This window comes from Rhinolophus sinicus, chromosome 17, assembly GCF_057876585.1.
Source record: "Rhinolophus sinicus isolate RSI-liver-muscle chromosome 17, RSI-T2T, whole genome shotgun sequence".
NCBI classification, from domain to species: Eukaryota; Metazoa; Chordata; class Mammalia; order Chiroptera; family Rhinolophidae; genus Rhinolophus; species Rhinolophus sinicus.
Window position 1 is genome coordinate 165,941,044 of NC_142517.1, and position 15,015 is coordinate 165,956,058.

Genomic DNA, 15,015 nt, shown 5'->3' on the forward strand with positions numbered 1-15,015 from the left:
AACTGTAGTGATTTATATAATATATATTTTATTTCCAAATATATTTTGAAAAATCAATTTCAAATTCTATTGTGGATCTCTTTAAGCCATTATCATATTTACTATTAAACTATTTATGTCTTATCTAATGGCTATAGAACAAGTGAACCTTTCTGTCTATGCGCCTCTTGAATTTTCGCCTGTTCAGTAGGCTAAAAAAGAAGTAAGCATAAAAAGTCCTCTGACACACAAGTACCCAGACATTGTAAGAGGAGGTCAGCCATGTCGCAGTTTTATACTACTGTTTTCTGCCAGTAATTTTTTTAGAATATAACAGTGGGTTCAGAGCTGAAGCTTATCTGGGAATTATACCTTTTCTTCCTGTCATTCTGTAGTCATCTCTCCCTGTACCAGTGAAAAGCCAGTGAGTCAGCAGCAGACCTAAATCAACTATGGAAAATGAGACTCCTTGCCACCCCGATGCCCTGCAGAATAAATGAGTACTGAGTGTCTCGGAGTGTGTCATCAGAGAGGAATCTATTATTTTGAAGAAGGGAAGAGGTCTTTTCTATGTAAGAGAATGTGAAACAGTGCACTGTTGCTCTTTAATAATTTATATCTTTCCCTTTCAGGTTCCTTTCAGTGCTACCATGTCACCAGTTCGCTTGCATTCCTCCAACCCCAACCTTTGTGCAGATATTGAATTTCAGGCTCCCCCTAGCCACCTCACTGACCCTCTGGAAAGTTCAACGGATTATACAAAACTTCAAGAAGAATTTTGTCTAATTGCACAGAAAGGTAACAACAAATCTAAGGTGCCCTTCAGAGAAGCTGTCTTCTTTGACGAGAGGTTGCCATTTACTCTTTTATCCTTGTCTAGGTAGTCATGGTAGAAAGATTAAATGGTTTATATACTGGCTGGAGCTCTATATACAGAACTCAGCAGGGTATGATGCCTGCTTTTTTGGGAGAACACACTTCATAGGATTACAGTTATTGACTGTATAAAGAAAGTGTCGCTGAGGGGAGAGAAAAGGAAGAAAGACGAAAAGAGTTATCCCAGGCAGGTCAGGAGACACTGCTAGTCAACATCTTTTATTTTTTTCAGTGTCTTTTAGTTATTTAATACATAATTGTGGGTTATCCTTAGCAAGGAAAAAAGAAGAAATAGACTCTTTCTCTTTTCTTATTAAACAACACTCATTGATTTTACTTTAGTTTGTGGGCCAGGAATTTTGGCAGGGTTCAGCTAAGCAGTTCTGTGCCACATGGCACTGACCGAGCTCACTCAGTGGTAGTCTGCTGGAGGCTGGGCTGGAAGGTCCAGGGTGGCTTTGGCATCTTGGTTGGACGGCTGGAAGGCCACACACTACTGTGTCCCTCTACCCCTTCATGCCCGCTCCGGGGTCCAAAAGTTTGGAGGGGACTGGAGTGGAAACTGCTGGTCCTGTTCAAGGCCAGCTCTGGAACTGGCACAGAGTCACATCTGTGGTCAGATCTGCACAGGCCAGTCCAGATTGGAGGGGAGGGGAAACCGACCCCTAAATTGGAGTCCCTTTTCTAATGTTAAATTTTCAGTAAGACATGTTGCATGAGTTCAGTTGTTTTCATCAGCCACAGGGAGTAGAGTATAATAAGTGAGAAGCAGGATAGTAGAGTATAGGCAGACTGAGCCGTCCTGTGTTTACCAAGGAGAGCCTCCGCTCTTATAATGCCCCCATTTAGTGCTGTAATATTTAAATTTCAGCTATGGAAATTCATTTTTTGACTTAATACCGTCCCAGGCATTTTTAAATACATAATCTCTTGAAGAAGGACATACATTATGGGGTTTTTCTGTCATTAACACCTAATTGAATTAATCACATTTATTTCTTCTGCGGCTGCTGCTAATAGGTTATAAAATATTCTTGATATTCTTGGAAATGTGGGTTAAATGGAACATCTCAAGTGCCAACACATACCTCCTCAAGATTCAAGAGCCTGGTGGCTCAGGAAAAGAAGGGGTGCACACTGAGGGCACCTCTGGGAATGTTGAAGTCAACAAAAATTTATACTCTCAAACCATCGGTACAGATGTGCTATCATATATTTCCTCAATTCCATGATCCCAAACAAGATAATTTATCTTTCCCCTTTTTTTCTGTAGATTTCTCAGGTGAGATTCTGTGAGGCAAACTCTCTTTCACCGGCTATTTTACTCCTAGTACATTTTTATTTCATTTCTTAGCTGGATGCTAATTATGTCATTAAATGAGAACAATGTTATTTTGTTTATATAAGGGCACAGATTTACAGCCCGGAAAGCCAGTAACTTTTACTCATATTGGCTGGTGGGGGGTATAGGAGCAGGTAGAACGAGACAAGAAATGTGTGAGTTAAGTACAGTACAGCTGCTAAAGGGAAATGGATAAATCTGAAGGTACCTCCAGGAAAGCTTTGTGTATTTGGTTGCAATCCTGAGGGTTTCATGAAATCCAAGTTTCAACAGAATTTGAAAACCTCTGTTGAAACAACATATTTTCTTTTCAACTATGCTAGAAAAAAGGGGCTTTTCTATGACTGTTGAGTGAACTCTTTAAAAAGAGTTATGGATTTTGAAATGAGTGAGAGTCTGCTTTTAGAGCTGCCAGTGGGGTTAATGTATTCCAGCTATCAAATGATTACCATTACATTGATAACGACAAGAGCATAGCACATAAATCAGTATATTCTGAGTCCCTTATGATCCCTCAATTTTTCCGCTTTAATTCAGGCCACAGTTTTATGCTAAAATTTTCCACTTCTTTTAATAATAACCTTTCTCAAGTAAGGAAATACCTATTTTAGAAGACCTTGCATATTACAGAAATTCTATAATTATAAAGATAGGAGCTGGAAATTCAACCTTTTGTAATTTAAAATTAAAGACTGCCTCAGATTTTACCAATATATGTTGTTAAGAATGCAGGAACTGGAAAGGGGTTGATGTTATTATTGTTATTTTAAATCAAAGCATTTCTGATATCAAGATGTTCCTGGCTAAGAAACTAATTCAAGTACTGTTCTTAAGACCAAATCAGTTCCCGACTCAAAGAGGACTAGCTAGAACTTTCTACATCAGCTGCCTGTTTGTGTTGGCAGGACTCATAAAGTGCTCCTTTTGGGAAATAATTTTTGGATAGTTCTAAATTATACGTGCGTGTCTTCGTTGTACACAGAACTGCTTAAATATTCTCAACAACTATGACAAAGTAAAACTCGGTCTCTTTTCCTTCTAGGAATTTTGATTAATTTATAAATATAAATTTATAAATATAAATTGTAGATTAATTTATAAATTAATTTATAAATATTGACATTGATATTTTATATGCTTGTCTGGTAAGAATTGTTAAAACTTTCACCCTGATCAATTACCATTCCCATATTTGTTTCATGTATAGATGTGATGATAGATTCCATTCTGAGGCTGGCTTTTAATTAGACTGTAATATAACCTTTCTAGAAAATGTCTATGCATGAATTAAAGTGCTAAAAAGTTTATAATTTTGGATATTCTTTCAGGATCCAATTGATCTTTGTTTCTCATTTTTCTCCCCACCCAGTGCATTCTCTTTTGAAGTCTGCCTTTAATAGCATAGCTATCGAGAAGGAGAAGCTTAAGCAGATGGTTTCCGAGCAGGATCACAGTAAAGGCCACAGCACCCAGATGGCACGGCTCCGGCAGTCACTGTCTCAGGTAAATGAGAATGTGTGTTTCACGCTCATGGCACCTTCCCAAGCCTGTAAGGCACGGGATGGGGGTGGAGGCAGTCCATCCCAGGGATGACATATTCATCTGACAGTCTGTCAATTCAGTGTCAGTATTAAAGCTTATTATTTCTAAAAATTGTCAAGATAAGAGACAAAAAAAATCAACCAAACTTGCTTGCAAATACATAATTGTTATTTTGATTGATTGAATAGTTTAGTGCCTCTCTATGGTCATTTATAAGGCAGTCCCTGGTTTAATAAAAAGAGAATCATGCATTTGCACATGATTTACACATCTAAACAATGTTTCAGAATATATTCAATCCAATGTTAAAACAAAATCTACTACATCTTCTGTACTTAATGTTTTTCCCACTTACAATACATTTAAATCTGTCAAAAATGACTGATTACTATTATATATTTTTTCTGATAAAATCATTTTAGCTATTTCTTTTCTTAGCATTTTCTTCCTACGTTATGCTCCCTGAAGCTAGACTTTTATATTTCAATATATATTAAACATTATAATATGTATTATTGAATACATATTCATTTTATATATATAATACATATTATAATGTTGTATAATAGATACATTATAATTATATAAATATAAAAAACAAATATAAAATATATACATATATATATAAAATGGATATGTATTCTATATATATATATATATATATATATATATATATATATATATATTAGTTTCAGGTGTAGAAAGCACAAATTGGTAGTCAGAATATATTCCACAGAGATCTTATCCACAGGGATAAGAAAGACAGTTTGGGGAATACAGTCAAAAATGTTATAAAGATTTTATGTTCAATATATCATATATTGATCTTATTAAATCCCATGTATATCAAAGTTAAAATTTTTGATAAAAGCCTTTAAAGCTGTACTTGTGCTCTTTTACACTTAGTACTTCCTCTGAAATAAGTATTTTATTCCTTTAGTCTATAAATGCACTTTTAAAAATTCCCTTGACAATTCAATGTTGCTACATGATTTTGTGTGAGAACTCAGTGTTTATATAAACTATTGTTCACTTCCTGGTGCCTTGGATCAGAGTGAAGGAGCAAGCAAATCCTGGGTAAGTGGTTTTCCACGTGGATCAGTTCCTGCTTGAACAGTTTCCCTCAGTCCCTAGAAATTAGACCTAAACCGCCTCGCCGTGTTTTATGTACCTGAACTGTCAGCTTATTTTCAATGTGAAGTTTCATGGTATTGACTGCTGTTATCTGGGCCACGCTTTCTGCGTTTACCTTAAAACACTGTCCGTTGAGGTGCATATGCTGCTTCCGGTGCAAAACTAGGGACTGGGGAGCATGGGCATTGAAAGCGGTAGCTGTCGTGCCAGTCTGCAGAGGGCTTTACTCATAAGCACTTTAATGGTTTGCCCTGGACTAGTCTCATGTCGGTCTTTGTTGAACACTCCATCAGTGTTATTGATCTTCTGAATCATTATTCTGAATGTTTCATGAATCAGAAGGTCAAAATAATGATGAAGTAAACATGCAAATGTCATCTTGCAAACATTTAAAATACATTCTTGTCCCCCCACCCATGCTGCAGTGTTGCCTTCAAATGTATTTAATGATGGAGGCTTAACACGTTGTGTACGGCGGGGTTTAAATCCCTCGTGAAGATTCTCGTGATCCGTACGCAACGTGTTAATGATATGAGATAAACTTGTACTAAGAAAAACAAGAAAATGTGTTTCTTTTTTGCTCGCTTGCTTGCTTTTATTTTCTTGTTGCTAAGAAAGAGAAGAGTGAATAGAGATCTAAGTTGGGCATCAGATTAGAAATGGTGATGAAGAGAAATTTTAAAAGTTACTCATTTGTTTATTCCTTTATTCATCGTATTTCATTCAACTGACATTATATGAAGTACGGTAGAAGATGTGGAACAGCAACATAAAAGTTGCCCTGGCCATGTTCCCAGGAAGCTCAGGATCTGATTCGTGAGATGAGCAATATTTACTCAGGAAATAGTAAATGGCCCATGCTATAGTCCCTTCAAATTGGCACATGGGTGGTATAGATTTCCAGGGCTCTGGTCGATCAAAGAAATAGAAGATCTTTGAGCTGTGAGCAGAGCCACAGATCAGGAGGAATCGAATCTTGAATTAGGCCTGAGTAGACAGCAGCAGCTCATAAGGAAGGACCTGACGTTAACGTGTTAAAAGTCAAAGAAAGCAAAATTATATCAATTTTGCATCCTTTGAGTTAAATATTTCCTTCTCTTGTCAAAACATATTTATTTGCATCTCGACTTAGAGCCTCAATAGATTTGGAGAGGGGATGTGATATTTATTTTTTAACCAAAAAGCTCAATTGCATCCTCAAAAGATGTAAAAATAATTTGGGACTTTAAGATGACTCATTTTACCCTATTCACTACAGAATTCTCGGCTTCCAACTGTGTATCAACACAGCATTTTGCCTATGTCCACACTCTGTGTCTGTCTATACCTTCCCATTGGGCCAGTCTTACCCTCACTAACCATCTAGTCCCTTCACCTCTGAGGCTGGACTCTCTTTTGAAACTCACTACAGCCTTTGCTTAGGCATTTAAGTTTACTGTCAGCTCACTGCTTTCTGAGGAATCACTACCCCTGGTTAGACCCCTGGAGAGGTATCTGGGGAATGGCAGTTAATTCATAGTGGCCAAAGCATGGCATGAACAGGGAGACTGAGTCTAGGAGTAGCTATTTAAGTAGGTGGGAACCAGCTCATCAAGGATGACCCAACAGAATTTAGATTTATCTTACCAGTGCTGAAGAGGCCTTAAAGAATTTTAACTAGAGAGCGATAATTCTAGAAATTGGAAATGTTACTGTATATTTCTGTATATTAGAAAAATTACTCTAGTACAGTATAGGAGATGGATGGAATTAAGGCAAAACTAGTTGGATAGACTTTAAAATATTTGAGATCATGCATGCCTGAACTAAGGAAGTGCCAGGTTGGTAGAAGGAGGGGATGGGTTTCAAAGACACTGAAGGGGAAGAGTAAGCGTGGAGATCAGCTGAATATTAGAGGAGGACAAGGAGACAGAGTCAAGACTACTTTTCAGGTTGTTTACTTGGATAACTGGGTAGATGATAGTTCTTTCCCTAAGAGTGAAAATACAAGAGGAACTGATTTGTCGAGGGTAAATAATGAGTGTCTTTTTGTGTGTGGAGGTTGAGATGTCTGTGGGACATCCAACATGCAATTAAATATATTAATCTTGGGCTTGGGAGAGAGGTCTGGGCTAGAGAGAAAGATGTGGATACCCAGTATATCACGGAAGTTGTAGCTGTTGATAAATTGTGTTTTCAGTCAGAGTGAAAGAGAGTCAATGGAGCTACCATAGAGAATATTAATATTTAAAGGACAGGCTAAAAAAACAAAAAAACAAAAGACCCTTTGGTGGAGACCCAGGGGAAGTGCTGAAGAATCTAGATAGTGAACCACTAAGATCAAGGGGAAAGAGTTTTGATAGTGTCAGGAAGGAAAAGGTTAACAGACTCTGATTTAGTAGCATATAATATAGGGACTGAAAGTCAACCTTAGACTTTGGCAGTTATTTCAGTATGTTTGTATTATGAGGGAAAGGAACCAACACATAAAAAGACAATGAAAATGGGAAACAATTAACTGATAGAACCATCCTGGTTGACCACCTCTATTTTCAGTGAGCGTCTTTTAATATAGCACATAGTATAGAACAAGATACGAAATAGCTTAAACATTGAGACAATTGTTTTAAATATATTTTTATATTAATGTAACTTCACGTTGTAGTGTGATGTGATTTTAGATAGTCTAAAGACATCTTTCATCCATATTCAAGTGTCATCAATTAAACCCCCTGATATTTTTTTTATGACCAGTTACGAAGCCAAGTCTCCCCCCAGAGAGTTAAGGAAAAAGAGAGACTGTGTTTAAATAACTTCTTAAATTAATCTACCATTTCTAAAGCATATTTTAAAATGTAAGTCCTATTCATATATGTTTTAATGATTAAAATGCTCCGTCTTAATAAAGATTTTAAGTGTACCAAACTTGGCAAATTCCAGCATCTTTTTAGAAAGCATATAGCATATAAAATATATGAAGTTAACATTCTTCACTACATGCTGAGCATAAATTGTTATCTGCCTTGGGTAGGTAATAATGAATTCCTGAACAGTATAATGAATTCCTTTTCTAAACTGATACTTCTTCTCTGATCTTTAGGTACACAAAGACACACATGATTCTGATATTTTACCTCCATGAAACTTTAAAAGTAACTTTCACACCTGAGAGGCAGCACAGGTGTAGGATTTGAACATGGAGGACAGGACATTTTATGTGACATCTATCCCGTTACAAATGACTTTATTTCACAACAGCTATAATTTCATGTCCCATTGAATGTAGTGCCCTGAACACCAAAATCAAACGGTATTGAAAAGACTGAGGTAACCTCAGCAACCCATTACTATAACAATAAAAGAGTAAACTTAACTTGAGTCTGTCTTCAATACATTATGCTTTGTTACTGTTACTAGTGCGATTGATTTCTGGCCCCAGGATTTGTGCACAGCTTGTGCTAAATGCAGTCGGTGTTGGGTCCATACAAATGTAAGCAGAATATGGTCCTTGTATTCCATCCAGAATTACTGTATTTCATGAATCAATATACCATCAATTATTAGATGTCTCATCATTTTGTTCATTACTAAGAAAGAAAGAAAAAACTGCTATCAAGTAAAGTGACTCAGTGCTTCAGAGGTGTTAAATATGGGGGAAATGTGCATCTTAGAATTAATGAAATGTGACGTGTAAGGGAATGTATGCAAAAAAAATTGGCTTAGGGCACAGAGTAGCATAATTAAAATCCCAAACGTAGTGTTTACCATCCTTGCTATCTACAGCATTTCACATATCCAACATAAATATTCAGTGTTGGGATAAAAGTCCCATATATATTTGTTTGTTCCTGCATTCCACAGTTCCCTGAGACTTGGCCACATTTGTTCGGTACAGATAGTATTTGTAGAATCCTTTACATTTTCTTTTTTAGCTATCCAGTAAATTCAAATTGATATCATTTGGGGCATAATATGGCAATATTTATTAAAGCCTTAAAAAGATTTTTATCCTTTGACCCTTTGGTCCATGGCTGATATGTGTAGTCTAAGGAAGTAATACTGAATGTAGAAAACCATTATCACTTAAACATTTAAGGCAGCTTTATTTATTCTAGTAAAAATCAGTAACAGCCTAAGTGCGCAATAACAGGAAATATCACTTATTATGCGACTATTAAAATCATATTTGTGAAGAGTTTTCACCATAAAATAAATGTTTATGTGCAAAGAATAAGTGCCAGACACAGGATGTGAAGTATGCACTCACTAAATAATGTGAAAAACTCATAGGAAAAAAAATATACCAACCTATCAACAGTTGGTTGATTGGGTAGTAAGGTGTGACTTTTTAAAATTATTTTCCTACTTTTGGCATTTTCCCAATATACTATATCAGTATATATTTATTACAAAATTGAAAAACAAGGTGATTTGTAAGAAATACCCAAGATTTGGTTCTTGGCAACTCTAGCTTTGACAGTTTCCATACTCATTCTCTCACTCCTTTTGAACCAGTTTTGCTTTTACCCAAAAGGTTTGAGTCTCTGATGATTCTGTCCTGCCATATGTTTCATATCCTTCTCCAGCTGTCAGGTTTCCTTCCATGTTGTCTTCCTAGAACCCACAGTTCCATTCAGTAAAATGTATGTGCCAGAGTCTTACTCAGTCTAAGGTAAATTCTCATTCTCATCCGTTGTCTGCCTGGGTGGATGAATTAGTTCACAGCCAAGGAAATGGGCATTTGGGCAATTGATTCTGGCTCAGATCTTCAAGATGGTAACTTTTTTTTTATAGATTGAGAAGGAATTGTGTGTTTCTTTGATGTATTAGACTTGAATGTGTCTGAGGGACATGAGGCATTGGGGAAATTAGCATACCTTGTGGAGAGTTTTAGTGCAGTTTGAGCTCACCAATGTAAGCAACTAGTGAGAATAAACATAGAACCTACCTGGTGAAGAATCCAGGCCAAGTTCCTGAGCCTCCCTGTTAGGCCTTTGGTCCTAGATGCCACTAATAGACCAGTGTTACTACTCACAAGTCCCATGGCTTTTCTTTCTCATTGGCTGGCCCAAGTGGCTGGTAATCTGCCTCCTTTTTCCTTGCTTCATCACTGTTCATGTTCCTTGGGTGCATTCCATATGTTGCTTCTGCCATTATCTGGGCTCTTCTATGCTAATTATCACTAATGGCATCATTTCACTATAAATACCTATATTCCTCAATGTTCCCAAGGCTTCCATGATATCATTACAGAGAAAATAGTTTCATTTCAGGGAGGGAAATAATACATGTGACCCTGAGCATTACCTGAGAGTGCTACACCGCAAAGCTCATGGCACTTGTAGCAAACTTCAAAAACTGTCTGTATGATCAAGGCAAAAGGAGGAGCCACCTGGGGAAGACGCACAGAAAGGGCTGCTGCATGCTCGGTTGTATGCTTACACGTTCTGCCATTGCGGTGATCAGAATTGGAATAGTATTTATTTCCAGTCTTTTTTGTGCTGTGTAACAACTTTTTTCTACCACTGTGTATATAGTATTAATAAAATATTCCTTTTAAAATTTTAGCTCATTCCCTGAGTGCCTTCACATACACCTGTAGGCAGGATTGCATTCAATGAATATTGGATATTGGCTTAAATGAGAATTTAACTTTTTAAAATATCCAGAACAAACAATTCTACAACTTTCTCTATAAATGTCAAACCTGTGTTTAAATCCCACCCTGAAGAAAATCATTATTTATCCTTGCCCCTAAATTTTTGTGAGGTTGTTCCATTAACTGTTCCAGTGGCAACAGAGGGTACAGTCACCATTAGTTGAGGTTTGTATGAAACCCTGAGGTCAAGGTTGTGATTCTGCAATTAAAACCATCCAACAAATACCATGAGGCCTCCCACTTCCGAGACAGAAAAATACATCTGGTTCCAATTATTCCAAGAACTAAGACAACTTTTAGTACATACTTGTGGACCGAGAAACAATGAAAGAACAAATAAGCACACGTGGAGTAGTCACAAAGGATAAGAGTAATGCAGTATTTTTTTCAAATTCCAAATGTTTGAGATTTTGCTTCAAAAAAAGTGATTCTGAGCACTTTTGCAAGATGTAAATATATTAGGATTCTTCCTCTGAAACACATAGTTTATTTACTAAAACTGGACACATATTTCCTCCTGTCCACAAATGTAATGATTGTAAGGTCTGTATCTACCCTTTATCCATCAATGCTTGACAGCCCACCAGACCAAGTGTGTTACATTTTACACATATTTTACAAACTTGTTCTAAAGACTTTAAACAAAAGCCAAAAGCTGCAAGTGAACAATTTTCTCCTCAAAAAGCAGAAGTTAGGTTGAAGGGAGAGAGGAGAGGCTGTTGTACGCTCCGTGCCCAAGGACTATACACCGTGCTATGCACGTGTGACGTTTAGCCACTTTGTAATTGATCCTAAGTGTTTTAATAGGTACAGAGTTATAATTATGATATGACACTTGTATATGTAGTGGTTTACTATACTCATTGACTCCATATGAAGAAAAGCAGAATACTGCTTCCCTGGGGCAGATGTCAGGACATTTATCTTCAGTAAGTCCTGACGTTTATCTTCTGCTCTCTAAAACATTCACTTCCCTCTTCTAACTGGTGATTTTAATGGGAAGGAAAGGAGCTGCCCAGCTTTTCACTAGGTCCTGTCCTCACAAAGGTCTTGTACTTGAGACTTGCCATAGCTCCAGTTAGCTACATCTGTCTTATGTATGTGGGACATGTTCCCATGCATCAGTGTGATGGCATGTACCTTTGTCCCCAGGGCCCCTGTAGGGCACCATGCTTATGTAAAGCTGTTCTCTTGCCATGCAAACTAAACTGTGTTCTAGCACGTGGTGTTTTACTGATGCTGAAAGTAATGTGATGCAGATAACTTGGAGGTAGTTTCCTTTCTGTGTTATGTTCTTTATTATGCTTGTCGATGTCTACACTCTTCAGTGAAGGCATCTTTTGGTCTGCGCTTGAGTTAGTTCTGCTGCACTGTCATATGTATTAATTATGTGCTCCTGGAAAATGAAAAATACAACTGTTTTCTTTCACCAAACTAAAATATGATTCTATAAAATATAAAGCCAGTTTTTGTTCATTCCATCTCCAAATCATTTTGAAGATAACTATCTGGCTTTGAAATGATTCCCAAACTATAAACTAAAACAATAAATTGAAAAAATTAATAATTTTTATCCCAGGATGTAAAAATGTAATATATATGTGGTGGCAGACAGGGCTTGGATGTAATGGGCCTGACACGAAGGGAGGGAAAATTCCATAAATCATTTTTATGAAATCAAAGAACTCTTTCAACCCATTAACCTACTAAGTAGTATATAGTCTTATATTACAAAAAATGAATACCTTACTTCTGAGTCATTTATTTCCTTCTTAATAGTAGGATCTGGCCTATGATGACTCCAAAAGTTACAAATAAGAACATCGTAGTCTTTGATGTCTAAAATTCACCCGTGTGCTTGTTCTGTTTAATGCTTGCTTATTAATTTGAAATTACGTGTGTGGTTTTTGTTATTTTAAGGCACTCAACCAGAATGCTGATCTAAGGAGTCGGTTGAGCAGAATACATTCAGAATCTATTATTTGTGATCAGGTTGTCAGCGTAAATATTATTCCTAGCCCTGATGAGGTAAGACTCATTTTTCATAGATATAGAGTACTTATTTTCTAGCATCTAAATCTAATTCATATTATTCTTTGTTTTTATACAGTTCTTTCGCTGTTAATAGATTCCCTGCATAAATATTTGTGTTGCTGACAGTTCAGTCAGTGTTCTTTGGAGTAAAGGATGTACATGAGCTTGACATAATTTATTCTCGGTGATCAGCGTCTATTTTTATCTATTCCTGTGTTCACCTGATACCACTGAATATTTAGCTTCTCTATACTCCAACTTATGAATTTTCTGTGTCTGTCTGAGCCTTCATTTAAAAAGTTTATTATCATGAAATGGGCCATGAAATGTTGAGAGAAACATTTTTAGCTAAGAAGGTGTTAAATAAAAGTTTTCTTAAGGTTTATTTTAAAAGTCCTAAGGAGTCACCCGACCTTTCTAAGATAATATTAATGGTGCTGCTACAGCTACTACTGATGATGATTATGGTAATAATTAATAGCTAACATGTCAAGTGAATGCTTGTTATGTGCTAGGCATTGTGTTAATCCCTTTGCATGTGTTATCTCATTTGACACTCCTAATGACCGTCTGAGGTAGGTGCTATTATTATTCCATTTTCAGAAGAATTTTTGAAGAAATGGTAAGAAGATAGGAGAACACTTAGTATTTGGGCTAAACTTAAGTGTGCTGTTCTTTTTATAACCCTTTATAAAATTACTATTTTATAGCCATGAGAATTCATACTTTTCAACAGTAATATTAGAGCTTTAGATACAGTGATACATGTAACAAGGTGAGAGTTTTAACTAATACCAAGGTCACGTTTGCACTAAAAACATGTCTTAGTAGAAATCTACAGGTGTGAGGGTTCTAGCATCTAACTGGGTAGAAATACCGTTCCAAGGCAGCTTCTCTTTAAGCTGCGTACTATATGTCTATTCACCTCCATGGGACCATGATCTCTGATGACACTTATGTACACTCAATTGCCCAGAATTTAGAAGTATTTCTAAAATTTTGTCATTCAAAAATTAGTTAACAGTCTCAGTTTGAATCTTCTTTTTTTCCAACCTGAAATCTGTACTGGAATGTATATATATGTATGTGTGTGTGTGTTCCTTGAGAACAACATTTATCACTCGCTGAATAAAAATACAGTTTGAAATAAGGTTTAATAACTAGTCATATGTTTCATTGGTTAAAATTCTGATCAAATTGGAAAATGACTTTTATATATTCAGTCTCAAAAATTAGTCTTGCATATTGTTTTCACAGACTATCTGTAATGGTTTCTACAAATGCTTCTTGAGTTTTAGTATACTGGTTAGAATATGGCTAGTAATGACAGATCTAAGTATATGAGGATGAACTTGTCTCCACAATGAATTCTTGGTATTGACAGTGACTCAACTTGTTCAATTCCAGTTAAAATCAATTAAGCATAGATTTAAAATCAAGTCGTGATACCAGCACCTTTCAACTATGCCTTTTAGATTCTTTAGACATATCGAAAGGAAATTTATGCAGTGGTCATTACTGAGTTGCAAGTGAAAACTAGTTGTGGCCACAACGCTTTTAACATATGGTATGAATTTCTCTAGAAATCTGGCTAGTACATCATGGTCTAATTTGAACAAATAGCTATTCTTTGCTCCAGTAACAATTACACCATACCCGTCTCTCTTCTGTAGGCCAGTGAGCAAATCCATGTCAGCCTCCCCCTGTCACAGCAAGTAGCCAATGAGAGCCGTCTGTCCATGTCAGAGTCTGTCTCTGAGTTCTTTGATGCCCAAGAAGTACTCCTCTCTGCCAGCTCGTCAGAGAATGAGGTACGGTTCCTCAATGTGGCCTTCCCAACTGTTTCTGACTGTGAGTTTGGATTAAAGAAAGTAGGACTATGGACCTGTTTTTGCTTTTTAACATCGTGTTAAGATATCCAAATTGTAGCAAGGCCAAAAACATACTACAAGCTATACTGGTTCCCATATACTAAGCACTTAGCAGAACTTATGACTCTTAAATTTGATGAATAAAAGGAAAGAATCAAGTATTTATTTTGACTTTCTCGTATGATTCGTATTTCAGGATAACCAAATAGTTGATGACAGAGTGTTTTTATAGAAGACTAGCTAATAAATGCAGAAAGAGGGTAGAGGGCAGAAGGGCATGGAGATGACATGTTCACTTTGAGACATCATGAGTTTATCAGTTTTCTCAGTGGAGTTATCTGGCCAGCATTTGGATATTCAAGTCTAAAGCTCAAAGAGCGAGCCGGTCAGAAGAGAGAGTGAGTGTTGGCTCAGTATCCACATAACCAACTGCCTGTGAGACATTGCCACCTGGATGCGCTACAGAATCGCTAATTCAGCACGTCCAAAAGCAAATTAATCAACAAACTCCTTATACACATACTCATAGGCATACACATGTGTACACACAACGCACACACTAAGGAAAACAACACAAACTTACCCGTGCTTCTCTTCTT

At 36.6% G+C, this 15,015-nt stretch overlaps 1 protein-coding gene across 24 annotated transcripts in view; it reads left to right on the top strand.

The window, feature by feature from the left end:
• OSBPL6 (oxysterol binding protein like 6) overlaps positions 1-15,015 on the top strand; it is a 184,050-nt gene that overhangs the window by 153,233 nt on the left and 15,802 nt on the right. For 15 of the 24 annotated variants that reach the window (XM_074338649.2, XM_074338620.2, XM_019739311.3 and 12 more), the window contains 4 exons: positions 612-777; positions 3,567-3,700; positions 12,432-12,539; positions 14,219-14,356. In XM_074338649.2, coding sequence (XP_074194750.1) covers positions 612-777; positions 3,567-3,700; positions 12,432-12,539; positions 14,219-14,356 — 546 coding nt within the window. Of the gene's footprint in view, positions 1-611; positions 778-3,566; positions 3,701-4,792; positions 4,817-12,431; positions 12,540-14,218; positions 14,357-15,015 lie in introns of all 24 variants that reach the window. The other 9 variants (XM_019739302.3, XM_019739300.3, XM_019739303.3 and 6 more) reach the window with 1 other exon arrangement.